The 15,210-nt window shown below is 39.3% G+C and overlaps 1 protein-coding gene across 1 annotated transcript; it reads left to right on the top strand.

Annotated features, from left to right (window-relative positions):
• Positions 1-4,184: 4,184 nt before the first annotated feature.
• On the top strand, positions 4,185-14,183 carry rergla (RERG/RAS-like a). The gene is made up of 5 exons (XM_020513424.2): positions 4,185-4,373; positions 4,573-4,629; positions 6,047-6,120; positions 7,699-7,847; positions 11,958-14,183. Exons 1-5 carry the CDS (start codon positions 4,322-4,324, stop codon positions 12,226-12,228), a joined length of 603 nt encoding a protein of 200 aa, XP_020369013.1. The 5' UTR covers positions 4,185-4,321; the 3' UTR covers positions 12,229-14,183.
• Positions 14,184-15,210: the final 1,027 nt, after the last annotated feature.

Here is a 15,210-nt window from a genome sequence, read left to right as displayed (position 1 = left end):
AATTTTTAAATTCCCCAAAATTCCTCTTTGTGGTTCTTGTACATGGCATATATTTTACTTGGGAGTATCCAATAGTCAAAGGCAAATTGCTTTTCCTTCCCAAATTCTTCGTAAGTCTCCTAGATCTACTTCTGGAAATTTCAAAATTTCTGCCTATAAGCTTTAGGGATGAATGCATAAGCATTGAGGGTAATAAAAACAGAAAGTGCTGGAGAAACTCCACAGGTCAGGCAGTATCTGTGGAGAGAGAAACAGAGTTAACATTTCAAGTCGGAATTGACTCTTTTTCAGAACTGTAGACAGCTTTGCCATTTCATAATGTATGAATGTCTACTCAAACAACATGGCAAAGACATCATGAACTTTGCCAGTTAGCCTGCTCTACATAAGCAGCACCCTGCTTTCTATGTGCTACTTCATTTGCTTTTCAATATTTTCAAACAAAATTAAAAAGGTGCCTTGGTCACTATCTTCAGATTTTGAGATTACTTTGGCAAATTTGCACAGCTCCACATTTGGCCCTTAGTTGCGCGCGGATGTCCCCCGTCAGTATCTTCACGGATTTCAATGGAATTCTTCCCACTTGTTTTTTTGATTGAAATCCCCTTTCCTTTCTGACTCCTTTTCTCTCTCCTGCCTCTTCTTTTTTCTCTTCAACAAGTTTCTTCTTGCTCCATTTCCTCACTTTGAAATTCTTACTTGGTTTGGTCTACATGTGACTTCAGACCTAAAACAATGTCAGTTACCTCCTAACTGAGGGTGGCACGGTGGCTCAGTAGTTAGGATGGCTGCCTCACAGCGCCAGGAACCCGGGTTCGATTCCACCCTCGGGTGACTGTCTGTGTGGAGTTTTCACATTCTCCCCGTGTCTGCAAGGGTTTCCTCCAGGTGCTCCAGTTTCCTTCCACAGTGCAAAGATATGCCGTCTAGGTGGATTAGCCATGGGAAATGCAGGGTTAGAGGGGTAGGTTAGGGGGGATGTTCTTTAGAGGGGTGGTGTGGACTTGATGGGCCGAATGGCATGCTCCCACACTGTAGGGATTCTCTGATCTATGCACTGCCCTCTGAAATAACACTCAGTTCTAGAGCAATGGGGAATGGTCAACAAATGCAGGGCTTAGCAGCTGTGGAATAAGGGATTAATATCAGTCAGTGATCTAATGGATACTGTAATATGATCATGAACAAAACACTCAGACAGATATGGAGACATTAAATAAGCACATTCTATGTTAGCCTGCAGTAATGTATACAGTTTAAATAAAGAAATGGAACTAAATTACCATGACTACATTCAGGTTACTGGTAAAATAGACAAAGGTAACTAACCATTCAACACAACAGGTAACAGGGACAAGTTGAGCCTCAGTGAAAGGACAGATTAGACCATGGTCACTCCTTGATCAACCCCATCACAATCCATCAGCACCATGAAAGGGTTTTTAAAAATCTTGATTACCATAATCGTTCCCCTCTGAGTGATTCTGAACATTTATAAAGGAAATACGTCAATCATGTGAGTTCAAATGATTCCCTTGTCTGGCCTTGTGTAAGGCTGTCGCTCACGTCTGCATGGTTTCTGATGCCAAAGTTTGCATTTGTTTATTTTCTGCATTTGGAGTTTCTATGAGAGGATGGCACGAAAACAGCACCTCACAGCACCATCAAACTTGCCTTGGGCGACATTTATGGATGTGCATAATTTAAGTTTGACACTCCCAGTCACAAACTCAGGAAGTTTATACCATGGAGTTGATCAAAAGATTAGTTGAATGGCCAAATAACTTTTGTTCCCCCATGAGTCAAGCTCTCTTCCTTAAATAGTTTATAATTCCTGAACAGGAGGAACGCCCTACACTAATCAGTTAACACAGGCCCATGTTTCAATGATTTAGTTTCAGCATTTGTACGTTAAAACATGGCCAGTTTGACATTATCAATTTGCTATGGCTGTAGCTTTGAAAAGAGTTTCAGTCACACAAAAAGTTTGTGGTTTCTTTCAAAAGACGGTGACAAATCTGCTCCAAACTTGCTCAAATTTCAGGTTCTTGTGAAGATTTGTAGCTCGGGTTGTGGAAGAGGTTGTTGGCTTGTTCGCCGAGCAGGCTGGTTATCATACAGACGTTTCCCCACCATGCTAAGTAACATCATCAGTGCGACCTCCGATGAAGCGCTGTTGTTATACTCTGTTTGATAAGTCTGTTAAGTTGGTTGTGTCATTTCTAGTTCTGTTCTGCATGGGTTTGTATATGGGGTCTAATTCCCCATGTTTTAACGATGACAAATGCACCAAGTTAGAAGAGACACACCATCTCATCAACAATGTTTTCACCGTGATCAAATTTACGAGAGATGAGGAAGACAACAATCAACTTTCGTTTCTAAAGATGTCAGGGTAGAATGAATGACCAAAGGGGAGTTCCAAACCACAGTATATAGGAAGGCAACTCACACTGACCAGATCCTCAATTTCCACAGCAATCACCTCAATGTCCACAAACAAAGGTGTATTAGGACACTATTCAAACAGACTACAACTCACTGTGACACACCAGAATTACGAAGGAAGGAGGAAGAGCACCTACACAAAGTCTTTGCTAACAACTCCATTCGCAGGTGCCCACTAGGGAGATAACAACAAGAGGACACAGTATGCCCCAATACACTGGCCACACTGCCCTACATCAAGAACATATCAGGCCTGACGAGTCTCCTACGACCACTAGAAATCATGATAGCACACAAACCCACAGCCATACTACGACACTCACAGGCACCAAAAACCCCATACCCATGACATGCAGGACCAACATAATTTACAAAGTATCTTGCAATGATTACAACAAACATTACATCTGCCAGACTGGAAGGAAACTAGCCATCAGGATACACGAACACCAGATAGCAGCAAAACGACATGACAAACTTTCCCTCATCTCAGTGCAGTTGGACCATGAAGGCCATCAATTTAACTGGGACAAACATCCTGGCTCAAGCCAACCACAGACATGCATGGGAATTCTCAGAGGCCTGGTTTTCAACCTGTAATGCAATCAACAAACATGGGGAATCAGACCCTATATACAAACCCATGCAAAACGGAACTGGAAATGACACACCCCAAACCGGATCATATAAATATCACATGGAGTATGCCAATATCACTTTATCAGAGGCCGCACTGATGATATTACCTAGCACGGTGACGAAATGTCTGCACGATAACCAGCCAGCTCAGCGAGAAAGCCAAAAACCTCATCCGCTCAAATTCTACTCCAATGCTATTTATCTCTTCTGAAAACAAATAGAGGTGGAAATCGCAGCAGGTCAGGCAGCATCTGTGGAGAGTGAGCAAGCTAACATTTTGAATCTAGATCGCTCTTCACCACAGCTCTGACCCGCTGAGATTTCTGGTATTTGTTGTTTTCAGTACAGATTCCAGCATCTGCAGCAATTGCTCCGATTTATCGCAAGTGAGTGTTTGCAATGTCAATTCAAGCCATCAGGTGGCGGTAATCTGAAGGTCAAAAATCCATGAGTGTATAAGTATCCAAATATAAATGATGCTGAACATATTTGCTAAAATATTAATTCCAATCTCACCATTGCTACTCTGAAATAGAGCATGCATTGTGAAATCCACGCTATTAATGATGGTAGCTTGCAGCCCACTTTCCCTACTAAAATTTTAAAACTCTAAGTTATCATCTCCACTGTTATCTGCTGTGATCCTTCTTTGATATAATTAGGAATTGTTTGTATGTGCGGCTTCCATCTTTGGGTGGAAAAACAGTTATTATCTTATTCCCTTTTGCATTTTTCAGTTTTACGGCTTCCTTTGTCATCGCACTTTCTGACGCATTCTCAACACTTAACTTTCCCAAATTATTTAATGTTTGCTTCTTATTTTCGCCACACGCAATGTTTGAATCGGCCTACTTTCCTGCACCCAACTCCCCCGTTGCACAGGTTTTGAATGCATTGTCACTTCTTAACGTATGGTTGGATTTCTGAACTTTCCGGTGTGTTGCCTAATGAATTGTTTTCACGCTCCAGTGCAGGGTCTGGAGAGCAAAGGGTTCGTTGTTCCCACCCGCTATGCGAGCCTCCCCAGAGGCGGATCGGGTCACATCTCCCGGAGGCTCATTTAACAACCCCTTGCGCCGAAGTGACGCAAATCGAGGCGCAATTTAAAGGGAAGCAGCGGGCGTATCTGGTCTGAGCTGAAGAGAAAAAGCCAAGAGTATGTAAGAGCCTTGTCCATAAACAGAGGCACGGTCTCCCAGCGCGTCCGAGCAGCCTGCAGCAGTTCCCTGTGAAAATGAATGAGATCAAACTGGCGGTGTTAGGAACTGATGGAGTTGGGAAATCCGGTAAAGTGTTTAACTTGAGCATTTCACATGTACATTTCCAAATGGTGAAACTCAACACCATTCCTGTGTGTGTGTCTTTTTTAATCCTTTAGTGTGATTTTTAAAAAAATATATACTTTAATATATTTTAATAGTCTCCTTTGTACTAACCAATGCAATCTGCTGATTCATTTCTTTATTTTGTTCCATCTATTTGCAGCTCTCATTGTTCGATTTCTGACCAAGCGGTTTATCGGCGAATATGCTTCCAATTCCGGTAAGATTCCAATCCCGAATTTCCACCCGGCGTGTTTTTGTTTTGTGTGTTTGGAAACTGGCGATCTCCGCCAACAAACTTGTGCATTTATTTTAGAAGTTGCTGCTGTATTTATTTCCAAAATGTAACCCCTCTCTCAGCCCCTAGGACCTGGCCACAGCACGGGCGCTGTATCGAGCAGCAGAGATGTGTCTGGAGAACTTGTATCATTTAGGGTTCAGTGTGCGGTCAAGAGAAAGGTCATGGACCTAAAATAACTAAAGATGCGAGATGATTTTCTGTGCATTTCCCAGCCAAATGTTCACAAAATATCTTTGCAGGCGTAACCTTTGTCTTTTCTTTGTATGAAACGATGCAACTTTATGCAGATAATGGTAACGTTGTTGATTCTAAATTGCGAATACGTCCCCTAATTATCAATGTCACTGTAGTCTAGAAGGAAGTAAGACTGGTGATGTTTGATAATGCCTTGGCTTCTCTTTTTGTTAAATCGCAACTAAAACCTTTAAAATTCTTGAGGTCCGCTACGTAAATATCCAGCTGTAATAAACATTACACTGTGTAAGAGTGCAACGCTACTACGTTACCTAAACCTATGTGTAGCACTCATAAAGTGTGGGATGTTCCTGAAGTTCCTTTTGAAGGCTTGTGAAGAGCCTCAATATTGTTTCTTCAAAACAAGCAGAAACTCCAAGAGCTGAATTTGTCTGAAAGGTTGAAACATGCTCATTTTTAATTGCTGCTAATAAAATCCGGTATTTGCTTGTTATATACAAGCTTACAGCAGAACACAATATTTGAAATCCAGTGTTCTTACAGTTAACATTGTGCATCTAATTCTTGAAATGGTCTCAGTTCATAACATTTCTTTAAGAAGGGCGGATATTATTAAGCTAGAAAGAATTCAGAAGAGATTTACCAGGATGTAGCCAGGACTGGAGGCTTTGAGTTATAAGGAGAGGCTGGGTATGCGGGGACTTTATCACTGGAGCATAGGAGATTTAGGGGTGTTAGATCACAAGGGTTATAGTTAAGGTGATTTTCAGGTGTCTTCCCTAGGGTGGGAGATTTCAAGACTAGATAGCATTTTTTTAAGATGAGAAGAGAGAGATTTTAAAAAAAGATATGAGGGGCAATTTATTAACATAGAGGGTGGTTCATGTGTGGAATGAACTTCCAGAGGAAGTGGTGGATGCAGGTACAGTTACAACGTGTAAAAGACATTTAGATAAAGGACATGAATAAGAAATGTTTAGAAGGATATGGGCCAAGTGCAGGCAGGTGGGATTAGTTTAGTTTGGGATTATGTTCAGCATGGACTGGTTGGACCGAAAGGTCCAAGAAAAATCTAAGACAGGTACTCCAGCAGTGCTGGGTAATATTCTGATCATAACTCCAATAAATTTTGTTTCTACAGAGTGCATCTACAAAAAACGATTAAGCATAGATGGAAGACAGATGAATTTAGAAATATTTGACCCTTGTTCCCAAGTAAGTATTTCTTCAGAATGGGGTCTCTTGCTTAAAAAGGCATTCCTGTTTAGAACACTAGCAGAGGAAAGTTGTTGCTCACCCATCACACAGTATTGTTTGGGTACTTAGGATTCATAGTTCCTTGAAAGTGGAGTCACAGGTAGACAGGGTGGTGAAGAAGGCATTTGGTACGCTTGCCTTTATTGGCCAGTGCATTGAGTATAGGAGTTAGGATGTCATGTTTAGGCTGTACAGGACATCGGTCAGGCCACTTTTGGAATACTGCATTCATTTCTGAGCTCCCTGCTATATGAAAGATTTATTAAACTCGAAAGGATTCAGAAAAGAGTTACAAGGATGTTGCCAGGGCTGGAAGGTTTGAGCTATAGGTAGAGGCTGAATAGGCTGGGGCTATTTTCCCTGGAGCGTTGGAGGGTGAGTGGTGACATTATAGAGGTTTATAAAATCATGAGGGACATGGATAGGTTGAATAGCCAAGGTCTTTTTCGCAGGGTAGGGGAGTCCAAAACCAGAGGGCATAGGTTTAAGGTGAGAAGCGAAAGATTTAAAAGGAACCTAAGGGGCATCTCTTTCACACTGAGGGTGGTACATGTATGGAATGAGCTGCCAGAAGAAGAGTTGGAGGTTGGTACAATTAAAACATTTAAAAGGCATCTGGATGGGTACATGAATAGGAAGGGCTTAGAGGGATATGGGCCAAATGCTGGCAAGTGGGACTAGATTTATCAAGCATATCTGGTCAGCATGGATGAGTTGAACCAAAGGGTCAGTTTCTGTGCTGTACAAATCTATACTGTATGACTTAGCTGATTTTAGAAAATGTGTACATAGTTCAATGATAAGTGTTAATTCTCCATATTGTTTGTTTGAGGGGTACTAAATAAAACTTAAAAAAAACAAAAAGTCCAGTGACTACACTTGCACATAGTAATGTTCAATGTGCAACGTTTTCGGATGAGCATCCTAAGAGTTGTAACAGGTACTGTAACGATGTAGGAAGTTGAAAGAAAATTCATTTTTTCAAAACGATTAAAGGCTTTGCAATGATGAAATAGTGATGATTCCATTATTGACAAAAGCTGATTGTCAATTGAGAAATTAGATTAAAAGAGATATTTTCAGGCAAAAGGTGATTCAGATTCAGAGTGTTCTCCATCAAATATGTATGAAGATTGTTTTAAAGGCAAGTCAATATGTGTTTGTAAAGAAAGTAAGAAAACGATATGAGACCAAGGGTAGGGAATTAGAGATGATTGCACCAGACATGAGGAATGAATAAAGCAAGTTCCTTTAGTGTAGTAATGTTATTGCAACTTCTTTCTTTCATTAATGATGTTAATAGAGTTTAAAGCCTTCCTTATCTCTCTTCATAATTATGCCTGCAGTTAATGACCAAAGTTTAATCTATTTCTTTCTTGGAAAGTTGCAATTACTTTATAATACAATGTCAAGAGTATGAATAGATTATAATAAAGATATCCAGTGGATTAATTAGAATGAATAGGTTAGATGAAGTGTCTCAGAGCATACTTAAAATTGCCCAGTATTTTTTTCTAACAGCCCTTTCTCTTCCAGCATTCTGCGAGTAAATCCTCATTGATTGATCAAGTAAACTGGGCTGATGGGTTTGTTGTGGTGTATGATATCGGTGACCGATCCTCCTTTGTGTCTGCAAAAGCACTTATTAGACGAATCCGTGAATTAAGTCGTGAAATTTGCAAGCGGTAAGAGCATACTAACCTGTTACTTTTACACCGTGGCTACCCCTTTAATTTATGGCATTTAAATCTGCTCAGTGGCTGGCTTTCTGAGTTATTTAAGTAACATCTGCTGTATTCTGTTACTGTTATATTTGCTCACTCACTTCAAGAATGACCACCATTCACTGTTATTGAATGATGATCTTTTTAAAAATAAAAAAGACATTTTTGACATGTTGCTTTCATCAGATGTTCAAGCTTGTACTTCCTTCCATGTAAGAAGAAAACTTAAAATCCTATCATCACCAGAGGACATGTACACTCCTATATTTTGCTGTTGTTGACCAGCCTCCAATCTCGTTTCAGTCAAAACTTCAAATAGAGTAAAATTCACCATGAGCTCTTTAGCCTTTTATTCCAGTTAAATTGATTTAATGTGTGGTACAACTGATCTGGAAATGCAGGATATTTTCATTCCATTTCTAGGATGGAATAGGTGCTAGACATAGTGTTCTGTCCTTTGAAGGAATTATCCAAGTTAAATTTTAAAATTGCGTGTGTGAATTTTTCAGGGTAATGGAAGGAAACAGCAAAAGATAATTGCATCACTCGGATCATTATATCTCACATGTGCGTGTGATAACAAATGGTACTGACTGTTATGACTAATACTTTTTCAGCTGTACCAGTATTAATTTACAAAGATAGCAGCAGGAAAGTGTAGTACAGGAAAATATTGATCATAATGGCAGATAAACACTTGCTAGATGTTTTGACAGATGTAACTATATTCCATTTAATTAGACTGGGCCACAGTTGAAATTTAAAAGGGGTAGTATCCTTCAAAATATTTTTGAGCTCAAGTTCGGACAAAGATCAGAAGACTTCCATGTGATATATTATTATGCCGGTGCACAATGTTTTATCAGCAGAGTGGTCTTCTGCAGTAAAATGTTTGTATTATAAAAACAGAAAATGTTGAAATCCCTCAATAGCCGAGGCAGTATCTGTGGAGAGACAAGTTCGTCAGAACTGCAAGATGTTAGAATTAACAGTTTCCATGGAAATATGGAGCAGAGAAAAAATAGAACAGAGAAAGAAGAAAGGAAATAGTCAGTGGAAAGCAGGAGTAAAATGATAAAAAGCAAATGGAAGCAGTAGGGGACAAACATCGAATGAAAAGATGAGTCCAGTGGAGGTGCATATAGATGCAGAATTCCAAAAGAATATAGAAATGATAACTAAAATCAAAAGTTGTTGAAAATGTTAGGACCAGAAAGTTTATGAAGCACCTAGCAGAAAGATGAGATGCTTTTCCTTGTGTTTGGCTTGTGGTTCATTGGAACAGTGTAGGATGAAGTCAAAAATATCAGTGCTGGATGAATATGCAACATTAGGTGTGTATTATTTACTTATTGTCATTTAATTACACAACTGTGCCCCTTTAGTTAGTTTACAAAAATGACAAAATATACAATATTGAGTGTCCAGAAGTAAATATACAGACTGAGTTTAGTGATGTCCACACTATAACTTACTGTAATATAGATTTTCAGTGAACAGTAGCGCACAAAGTCCAATCATGATGACCGTGCAATCAAAAACTGATCTATTTTGAGGATGGATCCTGTTTCGACACAAAGTGTGATGTTTTTGTTGACATTTATTTTAAGAAAGGAATAATTGCAGGTTAGCTTGGACACATGTTTGATACAAGACAATGGTACCAAATGAAAAACATTGTAACCTTGATTTTCTGATCAGTGTTGTTTTAATCCTGGTGTTAACCCAATGGCTAAAATTACACTGTTCGAAAAATCTAGGCTTATATCTTCAGTGCATTGACTTTGCTATTTTATATTTGGAATTTGATGTGCAAGATCGCCACTTTTCATATAATAGACTAGAAAACAATGAATTCTGGAATTAAATAAAATGATTTGTCAGCATCTATGCTCTGTACCCAATGTGAGGACTATAGTTATAATCTAGACAACTGATACATTTGCATTTTAACATGAATTAATCTTGGCAAAATATATTGTCAAGTCAGGTTGAATTTGCATTTATAACTCAGTAGTCTAAAAGATGTATCAAAAATATGACTTTGTCATTGCCTATTTCCTTTCTTTGTAATTATTTCACTCAAACTCAGCTTATCAATTAAAAAAAATACAGCACTGAGTCATCTCATGTTTGTTTCACCAACAGTTCTTATTGTCTGTTGAGTCGTCTGGATAAACAGGAATTTTCCAGTTTTTTAAAAACTTATATACAGTTACATGCACTGCATCTTTGACCCATTTGGGTGCCTTGTTTGTTTCTGGAGAGATGATGAAGTCTCACTGCTAACATGCCTTGCCATTGTCCAATATTTGTCACCAGTTCTTAGTTAATTGGTTTTTATTGCAAAAATCTGCTTTGTTCATAAAAATCTTTCTGTACTTACATAGGTACTAAAGCAGTTCGGCACAATCTTTGCATATAGAGAAAACACAGATATTGGCATTTGACTTTCCCTGCAGTTGCAAAAAAAGCCATAGACATTTCCTACTCATGCAGGACATTATTTACATACATTTGAGACAAAGAGAGCATCTGACAGCTGAGCAGACCCCCATTGTACTTTGGCAGAAAGATCTTAAATGGTGGTCTTTCCTCACCATGCCCTGGCAGCAGTTGTCCCAAGCTTTAATGCATCCAGGATATGGTCCTGGACCTCGGAATGTGCCAGTCTGCAACAGCCAGTTGAGGTCAACTCTTTGCTCTGGAAGACCAACAAGTTTCAGGCAAACCAAAGAGTACCTTTCCCTGAGTTGATAGTCTTTCAAGTACAAGCCCAGAGGTAGGGACAGTACCACTAAGCCACAAGACCCTAGTGTTACCTTTTTGTTAACCTCATGAAAATGGCACTTTAGATATTTCCAATGGCATTGTGCCTAAAGTTATCTATTTTAAAAATTCTCCTAAATACCACAGTGTTTGCTGGCCATATACAGTGATTACAAATAGATTGATTTTTTCACCCAAAGAAATTCTAAAATGAGGAAGTCTCAGCTAAACCACTTGCTTATGACTGTAGACTTTCATTCAGTCTGAGCTTAACCTCTCAATTTTTTTTCCTTTCCTTTCAGTCAGAAAAATACTCAAAATATTTTCTATCTGGTTTGTATTGGCTTGGAATGTATTGCACAATATTTCTTGTGAAATATTTGGCAACTAAAGTTGTAACTTCTGATTACTTGAAATACAGTCTGAAGTATGATTAAAAGATTAGTTTTCCAGTTTTATTTGCAAAGTTCTCATTTACTGAAAAAAAAGTCATTTGCTTAATGAAAGATGTTATTTTATAGAACAACAATACTGTAGCTCTTATCTATAGATTCCGAATTTCACTTATCAATTCTAGTGAACTCTGGAAATGAGGTGGAGAAAGTGCAAAAATTTGTATTTGAGGTTTGAGGTCCAAGTGTTTTGAGCAACCGAGGGAGCCCTCCTGTTAGCTATGATATAGGACAGTCCACAGGGCAGAGCTTGTAGCTCATGATTATGCATAGTCAGACAGAATGTATATTTGGAAGACCAGGGTCTTTAGTATCCATAGGAATCAACAACTTACTGAACATCACATGGCTGTTCTCAAGATCAGTACATGGGCTTGCAGGTTCAGTGCAGCAATACAGCATGCACATTAGATGGTAGGTTCAGTCTGTGGCTAAATTATTTTCGATTCTGAAGAGAGAAAAATTGCAGTGGGGAGAAAGCAACAGAGTTAGGTGGAGCTGAGTTGCATTTGCAGAGAACTGGCACATAAAAAATAGCCTCAATAATCTCCTTGTACTGTAATCATTCTGGATATGCAAAATAAATCTGCTTTTGAAATTGCAGTGGAACTGGGAGCAATAACAATGTATTATCACACTCAGAAATCAATCTGCTTAAACCAAAGAAACCAGGTTGTTCAGACAAAGAAATTTTGTTTCAATGGCTGTGTATTGATTGAAAATTCCCAATTACAATGTGTACCTGAAGTTATGCAGTTGTCTTTTGGATTTCACATCTACTGGGAAATGTTGATGAGTATATGACTGCAGTTGCTTTCTTAATCCGTTGAATTTATCTTTACTTGTACAGGGAGGTTACATCAGCGATATTTCTAGTTGGCAACAAACAAGACTTGTGCCACGTGAGAGAAGTGAGAAAGGAGGAAGGACTGCTCTTAGCTGGAGAAAATAAATGTCAATTTTACGAGCTATCAGCAGCTGAGCACCACCAGGAAGTGGCGATGATGTTTTCAAAGGCCATCAGGAATGTAAGCGGGAGCCGCCGGAGAAGACCGAGTGGTTCAAAGTCAATGGCTAAGTTAATTAATAATGTATTTGGTAAAAGAAGGAAATCTGTCTAGTGTGACAGAAATGTTTTCATACTGATGTATAGCCATGTATGCTCACTAATATCTGATGTTTCATTTTTTCTGAATCACACTCTATATTAAAGTTAATTGATTCAGATTGGCAGAGAAAGAAACCCAGAAAGCCACAAACAATTGATGCGTGTTACATTACCAGTTGAAAAGCATCCAACTTAATGGCAGGTGGGGTAGTTCTGACAGAGTCTTGCTGCCACAAATTGGTGATTAAAGAATCATGCATGTTGCAAATGGGGCATGCTGACTCTCTGCTGAAAAGCCTGGTGTTCACTCATATCATGTAAAGCATTTTGCTACAGATGCTAATTTATAACCTGTCTTAAAACGTAATACTCTGATCCATTGTCAGTGAGTCTGTAATACATATTGGTACTTTATATCATGTAAATTATAAGTGCAATCAAATATGAAAATGTATTATATTTTGATTACTATTTAAGCGTACATCGTTTTTTGGAAGACCGCCAATTTAGCTTAAGCTTAATACATGCAAAGCAAAAACTCCTTTATACTTACAACTCACATTTTGTCAAGATGAAATTTCACTTTTCTGTCACACTTGAGCGATATTAGCAGTGTGTGTTGGGTACATTGTGAATGTACTAATGTAAAAGTTATGTCATAACAGATGTAAATATGTGAAAGTTTTGTAAATCGCAAATAGTACTAGGATCATATTGTACAAGTATATGGAAAGGAAGCACTTTGCCAGTTCCACAGTGTATTGGTTTATATTTCTTTTTATATTTCTATTGTTTTCAGTGCCTGTAATTAAACCTTTACACTACCAATGTGTGCAAATAGTTTTCTTTAAATTCTACTGACTGAATTTCTGATTAATTTGAAATTGATGGATCATTTAAAAAATGTGCATCCTAGCATGGTAGAAATATCCACGTGACTTAATGATTTCCAACCATTAAAATTAATGGATGAATAATCATGGCAAGATGAAGACTGTGTTTAGCAAGTATTCGCAGAAAGCATAGGAATGTTCCTTGTCTGGTATTGTTTCTTTTCTTCTCTTACCCTTCTGCTTTGTTGCATCTATTCCTATTTCTTACATTCTCATTCTTCTCCTTCTCCCATGGCGTTGACTTGTTTGTGCCGTGTTTGCTTGTAATAGAGAGGATATATCTCCTCCCAAAATGTTAAGTCATTCTACACCCATTCTACACTCTCTTTCACCTCTATTAGCAACCCCTTTGTCTTTTGCATTGGACTCCACATCCCTGTCTCCACTCTTCCTCCTCTGTCAAAAACATTTTCCGACACCTTTTAGCTTCGAAGTAGAGTCCTACTGGACTTGAAACATTAACTCTAGTTCTGTCTCGACAGATGCTGCCAGACCTGCTAGGTTTTTCTAACATTCTCCTTGTTTATTCTATTCCTTTTCTTACTCCATACCGCTAGAGGTAAGTGTGACTTGAACCTGTGCCTTCTGATCCAGAGGCATGGATGCTTATCACTGTGCCTCAGGATAGGACCCATGTGGCCTGTTACAGCTCTCTCCCACCCCCACCTTATTCCAAACAAATGTTGCTTGGGTGAGAAATCAGTCTGAGTTTTCACATAGCCTGTGTGATTTTTCCCAAAGAGGATGTGGGACCTGGAATGCAGTTTGTAATGTTCCAATAGTAATCTGGTCTGCCTTTGCTCAATTGCATATAATAAAAGCAAAATACTGTGTATGCTGGAAAACTGAAATGTACACAGAAAATTGTGCAGAAACTCAGCAGGTCTGGCAGCATCTGTGGAGAGAGAAATAGTGTTAACATTTCAAGACCAATGTTCTGAAGAAAAGCCACATTGGACTTGAAGCACCAGCTCCATTTCTTCAGAAATGTTGCTGTAGTGATTGGAATGAGGTCAGCCAGGTGGATATCAAGGAATGAGTTCCCTGATTGGGGCTCCCTGGTCCAGTCTGGGAGCCCTGGCTGATAGCTTTAAACAGGAGTGCCAGGGATTCTGTTCACTCTTGGAGCCAGCTCTGAGTTAACTGCATCAGTGTCATGTACTATGTACGTGTAAATAAAGCATGACTTGGTGACAGGATATCAGCCTTTGTGGAGTTATTTCAGTGACGATGAGAGAAAAACACCCCGGAAGAGATTTGTTCGCAACAGTTGTCCTGAAGTTGGGGTGAGCATTTCTGGCATCATGCAGGTTTTTGTGAAGCTTGACTCACTCGATTCTGCCATCACAGACTGGGCCCAGTATGTGGAAAGAATGCATTAATTTTTCCAGACAGATGATATTGAGGCTGATATGAAGCAACAAGTAATTCTCCTGACTGCTTGTGGATCCACAGCTTTCTTGGTTATTGGGAGTGCAACTTTCCTGGAGGCAACAGATGCTGAAACCTCTCAAGAGTTGATAAATTTAGTTAAGGATTATTATGACCCCAAGCCTCCTTTAATTCTGAGATGCCATCGTTTTCACTTGGCAATTCAAGAACCATGGGAATCCATGACGGAATGTTTGACTAGGTTAAGATGACTGGCAGATGCATGTGACTTTATCCCTTAATGAGATGCTTAGAGACCAGTTGATATGTGGAATTAATGATGTCACCATGCAAAAGCGCCCATGAGCTGAAGCTCAATTGGACTTCAAACAGGCACTATAACTGGCTTTATCACTGGAAAATGCAGCAAATGGAGCCTATGAGTTACAGCATATGCTGATGGAAGTGGGCACCCTCACCAGCCCGACTGAGTTTGGGAAACACCACTTGAGTGTAGGCAATTGCATAGCCTCATTCAGGACATACCTTGAACAGAGGGACTTTAGGTCGTCCCACAACAAAACCCCAAAACAAAGCCAAGCCTTGGCCAAATGGTTAAAACATTCTTGAGCATCCAGGCCAGTAGACTACTGTAGTTATGTGGACTCAGGACAGCTAAAGAGTCCCACTGTCCTGAATTGAGTAAGGGGCGGCACGGTGGCACAGTAGTT

This window comes from Rhincodon typus, chromosome 22 (genome assembly GCF_021869965.1).
Source record: "Rhincodon typus isolate 14 chromosome 22, sRhiTyp1.1, whole genome shotgun sequence".
Lineage (NCBI taxonomy): Eukaryota > Metazoa > Chordata > Chondrichthyes > Orectolobiformes > Rhincodontidae > Rhincodon > Rhincodon typus.
This window is presented reverse-complemented; position numbering and strand designations above follow the sequence as displayed.